The sequence below is a fragment of the Ranitomeya imitator genome, chromosome 8 (assembly GCF_032444005.1).
Source record: "Ranitomeya imitator isolate aRanImi1 chromosome 8, aRanImi1.pri, whole genome shotgun sequence".
Lineage (NCBI taxonomy): Eukaryota > Metazoa > Chordata > Amphibia > Anura > Dendrobatidae > Ranitomeya > Ranitomeya imitator.
This window is the reverse complement of record NC_091289.1, coordinates 179,285,673-179,306,257: the sequence shown is the minus strand read 5'-3', so window position 1 is coordinate 179,306,257 and position 20,585 is coordinate 179,285,673. Positions and strand designations below refer to the sequence as shown.

At 42.0% G+C, this 20,585-nt stretch overlaps 1 protein-coding gene across 2 annotated transcripts; it reads left to right on the top strand.

The window, feature by feature from the left end:
- Nucleotides 1–2,903: 2,903 nt before the first annotated feature.
- Nucleotides 2,904–15,891, top strand: LOC138648352 (selenoprotein Pb-like). 2 transcript variants are annotated; one of them, XM_069738003.1, is made up of 5 exons: nucleotides 2,904–2,937; nucleotides 4,961–5,171; nucleotides 11,704–11,916; nucleotides 12,206–12,341; nucleotides 13,599–14,027. In XM_069738003.1, exons 2-5 carry the CDS (start codon nucleotides 4,969–4,971, stop codon nucleotides 13,896–13,898), a joined length of 852 nt encoding a protein of 283 aa, XP_069594104.1. In that variant the 5' UTR covers nucleotides 2,904–2,937; nucleotides 4,961–4,968; the 3' UTR covers nucleotides 13,899–14,027. The 2 variants fall into 2 exon arrangements, with proteins under 2 accessions (XP_069594104.1, XP_069594103.1); XM_069738002.1 differs by lacking the exon at nucleotides 2,904–2,937 and adding an exon at nucleotides 3,244–3,285 and having other exon boundaries at nucleotides 13,599–15,891.
- The last annotated feature ends 4,694 nt before the right edge of the window (nucleotides 15,892–20,585 follow it).

The following is a 20,585-nucleotide window of genomic DNA, read 5'->3' as shown; positions in this document are numbered from 1 at the left end:
GGCCGAGCGCTCCACTGTTCTCTATGGGAAGAGTGGCCCACAGAACAAAAGGATCAGGCGGTTGAGCTTCAATCGCCAGATCCTTTTGTCCCACGGATGGAGGACAGTCGAGAGGCTTTCTGACCCCATTGAAATCTGTGTATTCAGCTGAGTTTCATCTAAAGTGTATGGGGGCGTAACCAGGAGATCACTTTCTTCTCTACAGATTTAATAAAAGGCTACACACAAAAATAATAATAATAATAATATTTATTTATACAGCGCCAACATATTCCGCAGCGCTTTACAGTTTAACAGTTTCAAACACAACAGTCATAAGTAACAATGTTAATAATACGATAATTAAAGCGAAATAAGCCGCCCCTGCTGGTGAGAGCTTACAATCTACAATGAGGAGGGGAGATACAAAGTACAGGTGTGTATTTACAATGATGTAGTTACCATGGTGGTCCAGCCATCTTCAGGGGGTGGGGGATAGATGGGGATAGTGAATGGGCTACACACACACACATGAAATGACTTTGATTAGTAAACGTGGTAGGCCGCTCTGAACAAATGTGTTTTGAGCGAGCGCCTAAAACTATGCAGAAAGGAGCACATTGAAGACAGATTTGGCAGCGCCCCCTCTTATCCAAACAAGACCCACCGGCATCCCTATGAAATGCATCCATTACATGAACGCCCCCTCTCTGATTATTTACCTATGAGAACCATTAACAGAGCTCAATGCTTTCTCTCCCCTTGAGAAAGCATTATGTGAAACGCGTGGTGGGACTGTTCTAGTGGTTCAGCAATAATCACCCTAAATGGGTAAGAACCACAATTTATAATATTCCCTACTGTCTGGGTTTTTGCCTTCATTATTACTTGCAAGAAAACTCAAATGTGAGTGTGTATGAAAACACAAACATTAAAAAGGTTAAAGTTATTGTACTTGTTTTTATTATGTATACCCCTCCTCACATGTAAAGCGCCATGGAATAAATGGCGCTATAACAATAAATAATAATAATAATAATAAAGTGCAATAATGCAAAAGTACACCACCAGGTGTCAGTATAACCACATCCTATATTAGGGTACGTTCACATTAGCGTTTTGCGGGGCTGCGTCGGGCGCAGCCGCGGCGACGCATGCGCCCCCATATTTAATATGGGGGCGCATGGACATGCATTGTCTTGCGTTTTGTGACACATGTGTCTTTTTTGGCGCAAGCGTCAGGGCGCAGAGGACGCAGCAAGTTGCATTTTTTTTGCGTCCAAAATCATGCCAAAAAAGGACGCATGCGTCACAAAACAATGTGTTTTGCATGCGTTTTTGTTTGCGTTGTGCGTTGCGTCGCTGATGCAGCCCCGCACAACGCAAATGTGAACGTAGCCTTAGACGACCAAGGATTAAGCCTCTAGAAGAACATGTAAACCTTATATAATGATAATAATATATAGAAATATATTTATATAGAAATAATTCCTCCCTTGATACTTTGAGTTTGGATCCCCTTTCTCTTGTGATTTGTCGCTTATTGTTTTTGCTGTGTTTTGCACAGGTATTTCCAGGGGACATGCACTTAAAGGGAATCTGTCACCTGAATTTGGCGGGACTGGTTTTGGGTCATATGGGCGGAGTTTTCAGGTGTTTGATTCACCCTTTCCTTACCCGCTGGCTGCATGCTGGCTGCAATATTGGATTGAAGGTCATTCTCTGTCCTCCATAGTACACGCCTGCGCTGTGCAAGATTGCCTTGTGCAGGCATGTACTATGGAGGACAGAGAATCAACTTCAATCCAATATTGCAGCCAGCATGCAGTCAGCGGGTAAGGAAAGGGTGAATCAAACACCCAAAAACTCCGCCCATATGACCCAAAACCAGTCCCGCCAAATTCAGGTGACAGAGTCCCTTTAAAAGCTAGTGAACAAACCTGGCTTGGGAGAATAAATCAGGTTTTCAACAATGGCAGTAATGGTCAAAGTAGGGGAGGGCGCCCATCCAGGAGACCAGGAGCACATTATATTATTCTGTAAGTTACCTGATATCATTATCATTATATAAGGTTTATTTGTTCTTATAGATGCCTACTCCTCTAATATATGATGTGATTATACTGACACCTGGTGGTGGACTTATGCATTATTGCACTTTACCATTTTAATGTTTGTGTTTTCATACACACTCCCATTTGAGTTTTCTTGCACTATTGAACTTTATTATTTCATTGTGTGTGTTCTTTTTCATGTGTCATATACACTATATATATATATATATATATATATATATATATATATATATATATATATATATATATATATATATATATTGTGCACCATACAAATAGTTTATATAATAGTTTTTTTTTATTATATATATTTTTTGTCAAAATAGATATATTTCTTTACACTCACACATTATCCACATCTATTTTATACAATCTGGATAAGTGCGCCCTTTTTTCTTATGGCATACAGATATGCATAGACATTTTATTAGACTTTACTATTTTGTACTATTTTGACCTGTCATACCAATAAATGCATTTTATTACACTGAATTTGGACTGTCAGTCGGCTTTTTTTCTTGTTGTTTTTGTATTATTGAACAGTGTATAATTTAAATTCTATTATTGGATAGTGTGTAATATATATTCTATTATTGGACAGTGTATTATATATTCTAGTAAAAGAGAAAAATGTTCCAGCTTCTTGATAAAATGTAAAACTTTAATCCATCATATAAAATTGTAGAAGACACACTCCTGGGACAATGCCAAAGAAAGCTTTCTTCACTTGTGATATGGCATTGTCCCAGGAGTGTGTCTTCTACTATTTTATATGATGGATTAAAGTTTTACATTTTATCAAGAAGCTGGAACATTTTTCTCTTTTACTTGGATCTGCACTACGTCGAGTCAGGACGAAGTTCCGTGCTCCTTGCACATATCGGTGAGCTGGCTCTTTTCTTTCTTCGTACTTAATCTATTACATATTCTATTATTGAATAGTGTAGATTATATATTCTATTACTGGATAGCGTTTTCTTGCACTATGGTTTATGACTTTCCTAAAAAGTAATAATATACCGTAAGTAAAAAAAACAAAAACCTGATTGTAAAGTTTCTGTAATGTCTGTAGACTGCAGTCACCTCAGTCCTGACCCCTGCTCTGAGGCCCAATGTCCTTCATGGGGGTTGGAGGTCCGGGCCTGCCTCCAGGGATAAAGTGCAGGAGTCCTGGGCAGATTGTGCCACATACTGCAGGAATCAGCCAGAGGGACATCTTGGGGAACAGACTGTGAGTAGAGGGGGATGGTGATTCACTTTTCTGCAGTCATTTACTTATTTTTTATTTTTTAGTGCATAACTTAATGACACTTTTCGATAATCAAATTGCATTATCCTAAGTAATGGTATAAAATATGGACCTAATAAAAACATATGAACAAAATCAGAATTGTTCTAAAACATCTGCAAGTTGTGCTGTGTAAGAACAGTATACATGGGCCATAAGCAGCCTAATATTTCTGTCTATGAGAGGAGCTGCTTGCTGACTTGGGGGGGGTAGTGGCCCCCTTACCACTTGGGCCCCTGTGCGGCTGCACCAATGATATATCCATCCCTGAATCCCTAGTTACATACCAAGGCTCAATATAGGGTTGATATGAACATTTAATATTGGTACCTCCAGCGGGTGGCGCTAGAGTTCCTGCCCTCTTCCTCTCTGGAGAGGTCATTTGTATACAAGAAAATGGTGACATTGGTATAAAAAAAATGTTGACGTCTGGTGCAATAATATCTAAGAATTGTTTCTAACTTTAAATTAAATATAATTTTTTTTTACATAAAGACCCGATCAATTATTGCATTTGCATCTTTTTTTTTTAAATTATTTTTGTATAATATTATTTATTTTTTTAATCAATTTTTTTTAGTGGTTTTATTCAGTTTTTAGTTTTCTTTTTTTCAAGCCTATATCATTTGTCTTTTTTTTTTTGCAGTTATTTTTTCCTTATGTTCTCTATTAGGGTATGTGTCCACGTTCAGGATTGCATCAGGATTTGGTCAGGATTTTCCATCAGTTTTTGTAAGCCAAAACCAGGAGTGGAACAATTAGCAGAAAAGTATAATAGAAACATTTGCACCACTTCTGTATTTATCACCCACTCCTGGTTTTGGCTTACAAAAACTGATGGAAAATCCTGACCAAATCCTGATGCAATCCTGAACGTGGACACATACCCTTATGGGTGTGATTTTTTTGTTTTCCAGAAGATTGCGGACGATTCACCAATTGCGTCTTTTTGAAAAGTCGCAATTTTTTTATGCAGATATTCTCTAGTCCCCATTCCACACCCCCGGGAGGAAATTTTATGAATTTTTGTGCAAATAATACAACATTTTAACAGAAAATGCAACTTTTTGCTTAAAAAAAAAGTAGAGGTAAAAAATAAAGAATATTTTTTTTATTTTGCATAAAAATCATGCGGTTTTGAAAAATTTGGCACCAAAAAACGACAATGAATATCACAAGACAAAAAAAAACTGCAAATGATGAATCGAGCCCACAATTTCTATATATTTTTTTCTGACTCTATTTTTATTACTGTTTTTTTTTTTTTGTAATTGTGACAACATTGTGTTGGAATGTTAGCTGCCATATGTATCGTATGAAGTCAGAGCCACACACAAGTAGCCTCTATTATCTCTGACTTACCTCTATAATAGCTATCTATGGCCACAGATCTATAAATTCAGAGATTTCAGCATTTGGAGGATAAGTTTGAATTACCACTTGGAAAAGTCTTGGGTCGAACACTTCTAACACCTAAGACTTATTGCACATTCATGCTCATCTCGTCAGTCTAATACATTTTTTTATGGTACTGTCTCTTTAAGAAAGTGATAAAAAAAAATGGTAACTTTTTTTTTTCCTTTTTTTTTTTTTAAATCCCATTATTTTGCTGTTCCAGTCCCTATAATGAAGGGGTCTTCTCTTTTTATCGCCTCCCTACTGGGTCTCCTGGTTGTGGTCTCCTCAGCGCACAATGAAACGTCGTTTTGTAAGCCGCCTCCTCGCTGGAGCATCGGGGATGAGGAGCCCATGGGGAGGTCTGTCGGACAAGTGACGGTGCTGGCGCTCCTCCAGGCCAGCTGTGGCTTCTGCCTCACCCAAGCAGCCAAGTAAGTCACCCATTGATGTCCCGCGAAATATGAGCCTCATCTGGAATGGTGCCGCGCCATTTTTCAGATATTTTAAGCTCTGTAAGTTCCCAAAATACAAATATTAGAAGAACCCAACTCTTCAAAGTTCTTTAAAAATGGAATGTTACTGCTCATATTAGTCAGTCTATATCCATCTGATAATCCACAACATTTGATAATCCGTCACCATTAAAGGGGTTGGCTCACAAATAACTTTTATCAGCTATAAAGCAGGTTACAAACGGATGAATCCTAGGACCGCGACTGATTACTGCCATGGGGTTATATAGACCACCGGTGTTTCAGAACCCGAGTGAAGCAGTAGTGAACATGTGCAACCACTGGGCTCTATTTAAAGTGTGACTGTCGCTTTCGTCTTTTATTTTTTAACCCTGCTGTTGTCTTCGGTCAAAAATGACCGACCTTGAACTTCAATATTCTTTAAAATATTCAAGATGCGGCTCTGAAACCCGTGGCCGACCGACCCATCCTCATTTAAGTCAATCAACCACAAGTTTCAGAACCGCATCTTGAACACCCCAAAAAATGCCAAAGTTCAAAATCGGTCTCCCCAGACCGAAGACAACAGCAGGGTTAAATCAATAGTTTACATTAGAATAAGCAACTTTGTGATATATCTTATCAGAGAAATCTGCTTCTCTCTCCTCCTGGACTGATCTTTCACTCTCAATTCACAATTAAAAAAAAAATCTGTATTCAGTGAAGATAAACTTTAGCTTTACTGAGATAGGAGATGACAGCTGGTGCTTATAAAGTTCAACGGAGAAGAGGGAGGAGCTAGAAGCAGACAAAGAAATTCTGCTGCAAGTTCCTAGAACTTTATGAGCACCAACTGTCATCTCCTATCTCACTAATGGAAAAATATGTGTTCACTGAAAGCAGACTTCACCCATTAATTCAAAGTGAAAAAAATCAGCTCAGAGGGCTGTGGGGTTTTTTTTCAGTCAAGATGGGGTGCAGAGTGTCCATTAATGTGAAAAAAAAATTAACTTTTTTTGAATTTGCCAAATGGCTGCAATGAAGCAAAGAGAGACAAATTTAAAGGGGTCTGAATACTTTCCGTACCCACTGTATATAAGTTATCAAGCAATCACAGGTTCATGTCCCCTAGAATGAATAATTGAAAATGTAAAAAAAAAACATTAAAAAATCTAGAAATATATATAAAAAAGTTTAAATCAACCTTTTCCCTGCAAAATGTTTCCCCAAACAATTAGGGTATGTGCACATGTCAGGATTTTTTCCTGACCAATTCCTGAGAATTCTGCCAGAAATCTGCGTGCTTTTTTCACGCGGATTTCTCGCGGAATTTGCGCGTTTTTTGCGCGGATTTTTTGCTTTTTTTTTTTCCTGAATGACCTTTTTGATAGCAAATCCGCAAAAAATCCGGAAAAAGAATGAGCATGTCCGGATTTTTTGCGGGATGCGTTTTTTTTGCGGAAAAAAACGCTAACATCTGCACAAAAAATGCGGAATGCATTCTAAATGATAAGATGCATAATGTTAGCGTTTTTTTTACCGGATTTATAGCGTTTTTATGGCGAAATTCCGCAAAAAAAAACGCTAAAAATCCTGACGTGTGTGCACATACCCTTAAAGGGAATCTGTCCCCTCGTATATAATATGCGGTCACTGCTATCAGGGGCTTATCTACAGCATTCTGTAATTCTGTAGATAAGCCCCCCTCCCCAAGTAACCTGAAAGATAAGAAAAACAGGTTATATTATACTCACCCAGGGGCGGTCCCGGTCCGGGTCCGATGGGCGTCGCGGTCCAGGTCTGGCGCCTCCCATCTTCATACGATGACGTCCTCTTCTTTGCTTCTTGCTGCGGCTCCGGCGCAGGCGCACTGATTTGTCCTGTTGAGGGCAGCGTAAAGTACTGCAGTGTGCAGGCGCCGGGAAAGGTCAGAGAGGTCCAGCGCCTGCGCACTGCAGTACTTTACGCTGCCCTCAAGGCAAATCAGTGCGCCTGCGCCGGAGCCGCAACAGGAAGCATCGTATGAAGATAGGAGGCGCCAGACCCAGACGGCGACGCCCATCAGACCCGGACCGAAACCGCCCCTGGGTGAGTATAATCTAACCTCGTTTTCTCATCTTTTAGGATACATCGGGGGCTTATCTACAGCATTCCAGAACGCTGTAGATTAGCCCCTGATGGCGGTGGCCACAGCTTATATACAAAATATGAGGTGACAGATTCCCTTTAAAAATCTAAAAAAAGATAACATACTTGATATCACTGCGTGCATCATTTTCCAACTAATAAAATATAAAAAATAGTGATTGCATAAGATAAATGCCAAAATGAAAAAGAGAATAATATCATATTGTTAGAATCTCTTTTTTTTATCATGTCACCTCCACCCCCCCAAAACAATAAAGAGCTCAAAAAGTTGTATGGACACCCAAAATGGTACAAAACCAAAAATTACAAAAACTAGAGCTCGCCACTGCAAAAAAAGCAAGTCATCCCACAACGATCGACTGACAAATAAGAGATAGGGACCTGTGAAGGAGAAAAGACAAAATAAGGGGAAGAATGGACTTGTCTTAAAGGGGTTAATGACAGGACACCGTTTAGATTCGGGGGCAGCGCAGCCTCCAAACTTTTATTATTTTTGTCTTAAAGCTTGAAGTTCAATGTAAATAGCAACTAGACAAAGGTCGTATTTACCAGCGGCGCGGGCTGCAGACAGCAGACAGTGTGGACACATATAACCCCGCACACCTCATATGGATCTTCACATCCTGGCCTGAGGGGCACACAATGTACCACCTTCCAAAAATGTTTTTGACAGTGTTCAGACTCAAAAACAAAAAAAATGTAATCGCTATTTTTCATTATTTTGTGCTTCATGTTCTCTATTCCTGTGTATGGGCTCTTTCACGCTTCCTGATATTTCCGGGACTGGAAAAACCACTACTGGAGATATCCGTGTCCATGTGTACATGTGTTTAATACATGTGGTATATGTGTGGCAACCGTGTGCCGCATCAGTATCACATGTACCAGCGCCTGGGAATCAGTGGTACTGCTCGCGCTGTTCCCCGCCTCCGTTTGCTGAAGACCGATCGCATCATTCTCCCCTACGTGCGCAGCCATCAGTTCTAGCAGAGGACAATGTTAAGAGTTGTATTCAGCTGATAACCGCGAAAACAGGCAGCAGCTGATGGAAGTATTTTTTATTTATTTATTTATTTTAAATGGTGTGGGGTCCCCCCATTTTTGACAACCAGCCTTGCTAAAGCAGACAGCAAGGGGCTGGTATTCTCAGGCTGGTAAGGGGTCATGGATATTGACCCTCCCCAGACTAAAAACAGCAGTCAGAAGCCGCCCAGAAAAGGCATATCTATTAGATGCGCCAATTCTGGCGCTTTGCCTGGTTCCTCCCACTTGTCCTGTGGCAGTGGCAAGTGGGGTTCATATTTGTGGTTGTCAAAAATGGGGGGGACCCCATGCCATTTTTTTAAATTATTTATTTAAATAATTAAAAAATACAATATGGGGACCCCTCTATTCTTGTTAACCAACCTTGCAAAAGGTGACAGATGAGGAAAGCAGCCCGCTACTGTCAGTTTTGCCAGGCTGGTTAACAAAAATACAAGGGAACCCACGTCGTTTTTTAAATGTATTTACTTCTAGCGCAAGTAGCGGCTGATGAATACTCCCATCAGACGATGCCTTCTGTCACTGTTATTAGCAGCAGAAGGTATAGGCTGATGGGAGTAGTAATCCCATCAACCGCCACCTGTTCTCGTTGGTATCATTTGAAAACAACTCTCAACATTGTCTCCTGCTAGCGCTGATTGCATCGTGTGTCATTAGAGTGCACGTATGCGGGACGCTTTATGGCCCGTGCCATTTATCGCCCTGTTAAAAAAGTGACATCAGCGCATTTTGCCCACAGACACACGGTCTGTGGAAACACACTGACACATGCACAGACCCATTCACTTGAATGGATCTGGGATGATGGGAGTGATGCAGTCTGAGAGGTTATGTTGTGAGTTCCTGGGATCAGGGATGATGGGAGTGATACATTCTAAGAAGTTATGTTGTGAGTCCCTTGGATTGAGGATGATGGGAGTGATACATTCTAAGAAGTTATGTTGTGAGTCCCTTGGATTGAGGATGATGAGAGTGATACATTCTAAGAAGTTATGTTGTGAGTCCCTTGGATTGAGGATGATGGGAGTGATTCTAAGAGGTTATGTTATGAGCCCCTTATATCGTGGATGATGGGAGTGATACATTCTAAGAGGTTATGTTGTGAGCCCCTTGGATTGAGGATGATGGGAGTGATACAGTCTAGGAGGTTATGTTGTGAGTCCCTTGGATTGAGGATGATGGGAGAGATTCTAAGAGGTTATGTTATGAGCCCCTTGTATCGTGGATGATGGGAGTGATACATTCTAAGAGGTTATTTTGTGAGTCCCTTGGATTGAGGATGATGGGAGAGATTCTAAGAGGTTATGTTATGAGCCCTGTTGTGAATTCTGTTGTCGGGCTCCCTCCTGTGGTCATGAATGGTACTTCGGCTGGTTCTGTCCATGGACTTCCTCTGGTGGGTGTTTCTGAGTTTCCTTCCACAGGTGACGAGGTTAATTCGTTAGCTGGCGGCTCTATTTAACTCCACTTAGATCTTTGCTCCATGCCACCTGTCAATGTTCCAGTATTGGTCTAGTTCACTCCTGGATCGTTCTTGTGACCTGTCTTCCCAGCAGAAGCTAAGTGACTGCTTGTTTTTCTCTGGTTTGCTATTTTTCTGTCCAGCTTGCTATTTGGATTGTTGTCTTGCTTGCTGGAAGCTCTGGGACGCAGAGGGAGCGCCTCCGCACCGTGAGTCGGTGCGGAGGGTCTTTTTGCGCCCTCTGCGTGGTCTTTTTGTAGGTTTTTGTGCTGACCGCAAAGCTACCTTTCCTATCCTCAGTCTGTTCAGTAAGTCGGGCCTCACTTTGCTTAATCTATTTCATCTCTGTGTTTGTATTTTCATCTTACTCACAGTCATTATATGTGGGGGGCTGCCTGTTCCTTTGGGGAATTTCTCTGAGGCAAGGTAGGCTTTATTTTTCTATCTTTAGGGCTAGCTAGTTCCTTAGGCTGTGCCGAGTTGCATAAGAAGCGTTAGGAGCAATCCACGGCTATTTCTAGTGTGGTTGATAGGATTAGGGATTGCGGTCAGCAGAGTTCCCACGTCCCAGAGCTCGTCCTTATTATCAGTAACTATCAGGTCATTCCGTGTGCTCTTAACCACCAGGTCCATTATTGTCCTGACCACCAGGTCATAACAGAGCCCCTTGTATCGTGGATGATGGGAGTGATACATTCTAAGAGGTTATGTTGTGAGGCCCTTGGATTGAGGATGATGGGAGTGATACATTTTAAGAGGTTATGTTGTGAGTCCCTTCGATTGAGGATGATGGGAGTGATACATTCTAAGAGGTTATGTTGTGAGTCCCTTAGATTGAGGATGATGGGATTGATTCTAACGGATTACATTATGAGTTCCTGGGATCGGGCCTGACGGGAGTAATATCTTCTATGAGAGATACAGAGATTATATGGTACACTTTGGGAATCAGTAATGATGGGTGTGATGAATTGTGTGTGATATATGGAGATTCCATAATGAACTTCTGTGGACAGGGATGATGGGAGTAATAAACCCCGTGCACAACAATGCCACTGATTTTATCACTGAGAAAATATAACTCTGTGGTATATAAGTATTGGTCTGGATCTTTCCATGGATCAATAGTAGCTGGAAGCAAGACTGCCCGGGTGTCGTACTGAAGTGTGACCACTAGGTGGCTAATTTTGAATGAGTAATTTCCTGCCCGCCACCTGCAGCACATGTGACACCGTCTGACCGGTCGCACTATTTTACTCTGGAGATTGATCTAAAAGCTATTTCCTAATATTTAAGCTTAGGCTCCTGTTTGAACCCTAGGCCTCATTCAGACATTAGCGTTTCACGTACGTAATCGATCAGTGTTTTTTTACAGATAGAATGCGCTCCCACTATTATGTATCATCATGGGCAGGGTCACAGATCCGAATTTTTTGAGTCTGCCAAAAAAAAGGAGACGTGCATTCAAATTAATGGGTTCGTGAAAAAAATGGACAGTGCACTAATGGCATGCATGTATTATATATCTACCATCCTGCTTTTTACTGTTTAATGGGTAGGAAAAGCTTGGAACATCGTATTTTTTATGGCATACAGTATGTGAAAAACAGACAATGGTAAAAATGGACACCCGGGCCAAAAATGGATAAAAATTGGATCCAAACCTGACGGCTCTGTTGGCAGAGATGAGCGGGGGCTGTACAGGTTTTCTGGATTGATCCCACTTTCTTAAATTGAACCATAACAGCCCCTACTGCAGGAGCAGGAATAGGAACACGTTTTATTCAGGAATTGCAGAAATGGATGTTAGAACCGTGCAGTGCATCAGTAGTAAGAAGTGATGTTCTTGTCTTTCAGTATGGGGCCCCTACGCGATAAGCTGGAGGACCGGGGGCTCGCAAACATTAGTTATATAATTGTCAATGACCAGAGCTTCCTGTCAAAGCTGATGCTCCCAGAGCTGAAGAGAAGAGCGCCGGCGGGGATACCCGTCTACGAGCAGCTGCCGAACCAGGAGGACGTGTGGGAGATCCTAAATGGAGACAAGGACGACTTCCTGATCTATGACAGGTAGGTAACATGGCGGCCGAGGACTATACAGGGGCTGAATTACTGATATGTGGGACCATTAAGGAGCACCCCCTCCCAAAATATCATGAATCACAATTGTCCTCCTGAGGCAGTCGCAGATGTGTATTAGATGGAGAGCTGCCAGATATTTGGGTCTTACTGCAGATATTGGGGTCACCATGCGCTCGGCCGCGCCGTTGTAATGACGATGACTGTGGCCGTGCCGTTGTAATGACGATGACTGTGGCCGTGCCGTTGTAATGACGATGACTGTATTTGTGTTTCTCAGGTGCGGCCGTCTCACCTTCCATATCCGCCTCCCTCTCAGCTACCTCCATTATCCTTACGTGGAAGCTGCCATCATCTCCACTTACTATGAAGACTATTGTCAGAACTGCAGCTTCTATGCAAACATCACTAAAGTGGTAAAAAAAATATTGTCTAATGTAGATATCAGCAGAAATCCAATAGTCTAATGCTCAAAACTGCAAATAATGTCCTCACTGTAGTGATAAGAACGGTATAATAGAGCTGCACCCATATATTATATCTTCATAGTAGTGATAATGTTCAGTTCCTGACAAAATGGTTCGCCCCTTCATGACCAGCATTTTCAGTACTTAGTGGAGTCCCTCTGGCTGTTATGACCTGCTGGAAATGTGATGAGCTGCTGCACTGTTCCTGAGGAGTCTTAGCCCAGTCCTCATGGACATTAGCCTCTAGGTCACCTATATTCATAGGTTTGTGTGCTGCCTTCTTCAAATCCCACCACAAATTTTCTATTGGGTTTGGGTTAGGCAACTAACGGCTGCTCCAGTATCTTTCAGGGCTTCTTCTGAAACTGAGCCTTGGAGCACTTTCAGGTATGGTTGAGATCATTGTCCTGCTAGAAAGTACAAGACCACCATTCTGCTTCCTCAGAGAAGGCATTATGTTTTCTCCTCGAATTTCCTGATACTTGACTGAATACACTGCATGTTTCCAGCGCCATGGTTCACTGTATGCCACCGAGTCACCGCCATGCTTTACTGTAGAAATCACCGAGCCACCACCATGCTTAACTGTAGGCAGGCTGTTCTTATCAGCTTATGATTCATTCTTCCTCCTACAAACATATCATTGATCCTTAGGCTCAAAAAGATCCAGTTTTGGTTAATCACTCTACAGAACAGGATCTCCAAACTTCTGTGGCTTATTTATGTGCTATTTAGTATATAGGCAACGACGTTTCTTGTGCTTTTGGGTCAGAAGAGATTTATGCCTTAAGCTCTTATACACATTAGATGACTGTCAGCCAACACTTCCATGCACAGGAGTGCTCGCTTGACTGAGCTCCTGTGTTCTCTATGAGAAAGTCGATTACTCAGCGGCTTATCTCAGGGAGAACAATGTGATCTGCAGTCCAAAATTGGACATGACTGATCAACATCTCCCCCGTCCATCAGTCGGCCGCTGCCATCATCCTCATTATACTGCAGGCCAAATATATCCAATGGTACGGCTGAGCAGTATGGGCATGGAGACTTTTAGCGTTTAGGATGTTCCTTGGGGGTTGAATAATTTTGATTTCAGCTGTAGGTATAATAGAGCTGCACAGATGCATTATATCCTCACAGCAGTGACAGTATAGAGCTGTATACATTACATTTTCTGTTTCTTCAATTTTCCCTAATTTCTTACAGAACGAAACATTGGGAAATAACACTACAGATGTGAAGACAGAACAGCGTTCAGAAACTGGGACCCCTGCTCCCGAAAAAGACAAAAGCCATGGAAATAGACCCACTGACCGTCGTATTAATGACCATCGAGAAAGAAAAATCGAGCACAATCATCAACCAAGGGATGGAGAACGTCATGAAGCCATCAGTAACGATGGAGAACGCCATGAAGCCATCAGTAACGATGGAGAACGTCATGAAGCCATCAGTAACGATGGAGAACGTCATCAACTAATGAAACATGGGGGAAAACATCATTAAAGTCCCTAAACCTGAATAATATGTAATGACGACTGTCAGCCTCATCATCCTATCAACCATGAGGTGTCTTCTCCAATCATCTGAGACTGCCGGGATCCACTGAAAATGATCTAATGTGTATGACCGTCTGTACTGTCATCCAATCAGCAATGAGCCCTCATCATTTAATCATTAGTGACCAACCGTATTTCTCATCATCCAATCAACAAATCACAACTACTAACCTCATCATCAATAATGAATGATAAGTAGAGTTGAGAAAAAGATTGGTCCAGCGGTCACATTGGAAGTCTGGCGGACCAGATCCCTGCGAGCCTCCTCTGACCTCCTGACATTTTGATTAGCAAATTTGGCGCAACTTCTTAGTTGCAGTGCGAGACATCAATAGTTTATGAATCAGAAAGGGAAAGGGCGACAGAAATACGGGCAGGTAGGAGGAGGCCCACAGAGCTCAGGTCCCCACTTTTCTCTCTCTATTTTCTCCATTTAGTGATGTTGCGTCTTTAATATTTGATCCTTATCCTCTAGACGTTTTGCGCCACTTTTTACGTTGACTTTCTTTTTTAAGCCTTTTTGGATTTTTTCCTCGAGAATTTTACTATATCCAGATCTGTTTAGACTGATTCTTAATATGTGACTTTTACCTAATGTTGCATTTTTCAGGCGCATCTCACTCCAGGCAGGGACTTGGATTCTGACATCGTTTTTAATTTGGAGTATTTTTTATAGGCGAATGTGCGACTTCATGGAATTACAAATTTTTAGCACAAAAAGTCGCAAACACTTAAAGATGCCCATTTGTCTAAAATCGGTTGCATGCAAAAATAAAGAGCTTTGTTGGTTTTGTGTCAAATCTATGAACCCCATGCACCGTTTTGAAGCACTTGCCGCAAAAAAATCTCAGTGGATCACACAAGACAATAAGAAAGAAAAGTGACTTCAATAAATCAAATCATTGGATCAGTGGAATAGTGAGAAACTGTTGGGGTTCTTACAAGGTCTACACATCTAGAAACTCCTTGGATTGGTTAGAACGGGCCAAACCTCTATTAAAGTGGTTACCCAGGACCACAATATTGAGGACCCTTCCTTAGGATACCTAATCAATATCAGATTGGTACCCCCCCAAACAGCTGATCACAGTCACTTAATGTCAGACCCCCACCATTGGCTGTTTGGGGGGGTCTCATAGCAAGCAGGAGTTTATTTTGTTTTGATTTTTTGCCTAGATTTTGGTGTTTTTCTCTTGTTTTTTTTTTTTTTTTCTTCTTTCAGGTTGCATAAAGTATATCTTAGATTTGTTCTCCTACTTTTTTTTTTAATATGTTCACCATGTTCATTATGCGTGAATATGATCTTGGTTGATTCATCACAACATTTTTTGCTCACATGTACTACAGTCCTTTATTCCTTCCCCTGGAGGGATTTTATGTATGCCAGGAATTTTTGCGCAAATAACTTTGTAACATTGTAATGGCACATGCAACTTTTTTTGTCCTAATATGCCACAAAAAAAAATAAAATAAAGAGAATGTTTTATTTTGTGCAAAATTCATGAACTCTGTGCGCCATTTGAAAAAAAAAAAAACAAACAAACAAAAAAAACAAATTGGCATTAAAAAAAATTATGGAAATGGAAAAAAACTCACAAGTGATGAAATGGGACCATTGTACAGATAGTCACAATATATGGAAAATATGTGGTTGAAAAAAAAAGTTAAATTTGAAAAACATCACTGTTATCAGAAAATAAAGGATTGCTATTATGTTATTATTCTACAAGCAAAATATGGAATAAAGAAGAATTTTTTTTATAGTGAAAAATATGTGCCCCCTCCGTAGACAAAATGCAATTATCCAGTGCCTTGTTTTTGAGAATTTGGGATTCTGTGGATTGTAGTGACCTGGGCTTCTACCGCTGCCCCTATGATTTGTAATGCACAGCTCAGCCGGATGATTAGGACCGGAATTAAAGGGAAGCTTCAAAATTAAACAGTTTCCTGTTATAATTATGAATGAAAAAAGTCTGAATAATTTGTGGCCGGCTAAACGCCTGGCTTGGCTCAGTGACTTCTCCAATATCTTGTCGGGATCTGGATGTGCTGCTCAAACTTAATAGCAATGGCAGCAACTCCTGGTGATAAGCGGCGCCAACACAAGTGCTACACTGGCCGACACAGAGGACGGAGTGGCAGCCACTTGTCTGGTTTGTGGGGGACACCGCTCATATGGAGAGAGGAGGGGGCCTGGCACGGGCTTCATGTCTCCTGGTGGAGGCCATTTCCTGCCGCCTTCCTGGGCCCATTTCCTGGGTGAGCCGTGTGTCCGGCTGATAGAGCTATGTAATCTCTGTATCAGTGAAGTGGTGGTCTCGGGTCACTCACAGGACGTGGGGCTGAGACATGCGGGGGTCATGATGAGAGGTCACCTCCACACAACTGACCCCAATAGCCAAACCTAACATGGCAGGAAATAAGAAGGAAACGTATACAGGAGGAGACCCCGAGAGCGGCCGAACCAGGGGCCTAACTGGAGTGGGAGCAGGTTTTGCAGTTGCACCTGGGCCCTAAATCCTAGGAGGCCCGTATCAATAGACCAATATGATGACAGACCCATGATATTGGGGGGTCCCATGGGAGATTTTGCATTGGTGCCCACAAGTTACTTCAATGGCTCCAACCCATGAGGCTTATCGAGTGGAGCAAACTTTCTGCCTCACTCCAACAGACCTCGATGGTAAAAAGCTGTGCTCACAGTAGTGCGACTATGGAACAGCCACTGCCTGTGATCTAACTTGGGGGCACAGAAGTCACAGGTCACTAATAGGAAAAATGGCTGCTGCCCCCCTCCGTACTGCAGAACAGAGCGAAACCATAGCAACAGCCACACAGCAGAAAATGGCCGATGAGGGGAATACAGCGGTGTGCTCAGAGTACCACACAAGACAGGATGAGATACATGGCTCAGCAGAGGGTATCACACAAGACAGGATGAGATACACGGCTCAGCAGAGGGTATCACACAAGACAGGATGAGATACACGGCTCAGCAGAGGGTATCACACAAGACAGGATGAGATACACGGCTCAGCAGAGGGTATCACACAAGACAGGGTGAGATACACGTCTCAGCAGGGAGTATCACATAGTATAGGATTAGATACAGTAAGGCTATGTTCACATTTACGTTGTTGAGTGCAGCGTCAGCGACGCAACCAACAACGCATGTACACAACGCAGCGTTTTGTGATGCATGCGTTGTCATAAGATCCTACAGATCAGGAATTTCGGCGCAGGGAAAACGCTACAAGTAGCGTCCTCTGCGCCCTGTCTTGTGTGTCTATATGACGCATGCATCGTAAATCCAGTACAACGCATACCGGCGCATGTCCATGCGCCCCCCATGTTAAAGATACGGACGCATGACGCATGCGTCGGTATGCGTCGCCGACGCTGCGCCCAACAACGCAAATGTGAACGTAGCCTTTGCAGTATCACACATGATAGGATTAGATACATGGCTGACCAGTGAGTATCACACATAATAAGATACAATAGACAGTATTGCACATGATAGGATTAGATACACAGCTCAGCAGACAGCACCACACTGGATAGCATTAGATACACAGCTCAGCAGACAGTATCACACAGGATAGCATAAGATACACAGCTCAGCAGTCAGTATCACACAGTATCACGCCGAATAGAATTTAATACAGCAAACAGTATCACACATGATAGGATTAGATACAGAGCTCAGCAAACAATATCACACAGAATTGAATTGTATACGGCAAACAGTATCACACATGACAGGATTAGATACATAGCTCAGCAGACGGTATCACAGGATACGATTAGATACACGGCTCAGCAGACAATATCACATATGATAGGATTAGATAGAGGTGCTCAGCAAACAGTATCACACAGGATAGGATTAGATATATGTATGAGGTTTTGTTTTTCAGTGAAACTCAAGAACATTACATGATGGGAATATAGTGATGTGTTTTCTGAGACTGTATCCCACATAATAGGCTTAGATACACTGACTGGGTCCATTGTGCTGAAGACCAGAGAATGACTGTGTTTAAAACAACAGTAAACCTGTGAGAGATAAGGAAAAGAATGGGGCCAGGACAGAGGGGGCTCCCTACACAGGAAGGACCTCAGAGCAGATAGGGGAAGTGGCCTGTAATGTCTGGGACTGCTAGTGGGGTCATTCAGGGTCTTCAGTCTACACCCCATGTTTACACACAGGGGCCGCCCTCCCCAACACTGAAGGATATGACATCCTGCTCGGAGGATGTGAGCGGAGGGGGTATGTGGCTGCAGATCATCATGGCATCCCTGCCTCCACCCACCATGGAAGCAATGGAGAAATTATCATTAAGGGAAATAGTACGGTAGCAACAGATTGTGAACCCCTGAGAAAAGGGATGATGGGAGTGATGTATGCGTGTGAGATGGCGAGATTAGATTGTGATGAGCCCCGGGGGGGGGGAGAGACTGGAATAATCGCCGCCGACCAGGATTAATTAATAATGATCTATTTATGGACCAGAGAATTTTTTGCATTTGATTTTTTCCTCCCCTTCTTCCAAGAACCTTAACTTTTTATTTTTCAGTCAACATAGACATGTGAGGGCTTGTTTTCTGTAGGACGAGTTGTAGTTTTGAATGGCACCATTCATTTTTGCCATATAACGTTCTGAAAAACAGGACAAAGAATTCTAAGTGTGATGAAATGGTGAAAATACTGCCATTCCGCCATTGCTTTGGGGATTCTGTTTTTACAGTATTCATTATATGGAAAACATGATGTATAGGTCCCATTCGATTAAAGTGTCCCCAAACATGCATCTATTTTTTTTTCTTTTTAGCTACAGTAGGATCATCCCTCCTGAGTTAGCTATATGGCCATCATAGGAAGCTGAATAAAATGATACCTTGAGATATCTGTAATCTAATGTCTTATTCCAGAGAGATTCACATTTTTCTTATATGCAAGTTATCTGCTAAGATCTATGGGTCGGACATAGATCTCCCCGAGAATCTGCCTCCAGAGCTTACTGTAAATAAAAGGAGGTGATACCAGTGTGAAAAATGGAGATCAGGAGAGCAGACTGTCATTTAGGCTACTTTCAAACTAGCGTTTTTTTATGTACGTCGCAATGCGTCGTTTTGGAGTAAAAACGCATCCAGCAAAGTTGCCCGCAGGATGCGTTTTTTCTCCATAGACTTTCATTAGCGACGCATTGCGACGTATCGCCATATGTCGCATCCGTCGTGCGACGGATGCATCGTGTTTTGGCGGACCGTCGGCACAAAAAAACATTCCATGTAACGTTTTTTGGTGCATCGAGTCCGCCATTTCCGACCGCATATGCGCGGCTGGTACTCCGCCCCCTCCTCCCCGGACCTTAAAACTTCATCCGCTGGCCACGTTGTTCTTTTTTTCCGCAGTTTGCGTCGGTAAGTCGGACCGACGCATGGCGACGGCCCCGTACCGACGCTAATGTGAAAGTAGCCTTACTAGAAGCTCTGGAGGCAGATTCTCAGAGAGATCTATGTCCCGCCCATAGATCTTTGCAGAAAATTTACATATTAAGACAAATGTGGATTTCTCTGGAATAAAACATCGGATCGTAGATATCAAGGTATAATTTTAGTCAACTTTCCATGACCTGCAGCCCATATAGACGGCTTGGGAGGGTTGATTTAAAGATTTCCTTTAAATAATGAAAAAAAAAATCAGAATCAGAACATTGTAAAAAAGCATTTTTTGCTTTGTGTTGCCAATTTCCAAGACCTGTAACATTTTTTTTTTTATTTGTTCATGGAGCTGAGTGCTTGTTTTTAGCGTGGAAGCTGATGTTTTTATTGATGCCACTTTTGTGTAGATATGATGCTTTGATCACTTATCATTTTAGGGAGCTGAGGTTTGGAGCCACCTCCCTGTTGAGATCCTTCAAAAACTGCGTGCAAATGACAAGTGCCGAGAAGAAGTGATGAAGGAAAAGAGCGGGAAACAAATATTGATGGGATTTCGATTTCTCTTTTTTTCATTCACTTTGCATTTTGGTAATTGATAAACTTTTAACATTTCTATTTTCTAAAGCTTCTTACTGTGCAGCATTCTTTCTGCACCTTCCTACAACTTTTGCACATCACTTTATATAGTATGTGACATATGGAGACTCTGGACCATATACTATATAGAGGCTCAGGAGCTTCCATTTACACCTCCGTACAGTACCATTCACAAACGTGTCTGTAGTAAGATCCAAACTCCAAACTCACGGCAGTGACGCTCCCGTGTCTCCAGCGCTCAACCTCATTACACTGTTTACACGCCACATATGTAACTACTTAACCTACAAGTGGCAAACACATCTCCCGGCATTGAAGTGACACGTGGCCTAATTATACAAACACGAGACCCGTGATGTCATCTCCTTGATAAGCAAAAAATAAATAAATTAGATGATTTTACTCCATTTAGTTGTTACAGAAGCTGTAACAGAAGCTTGGTGACAACCACAATTTGCTGCCACTACAGAATCCGGAAAGGTTGTCACCCACCTGTCCACAGTTTATAAAGATATTTATACAGTTGTGCTCAAAAGTTTACATCCCCCGGGAGAATTTTTGCTTTCTTGGCCTTTTTTCAGAGATTATG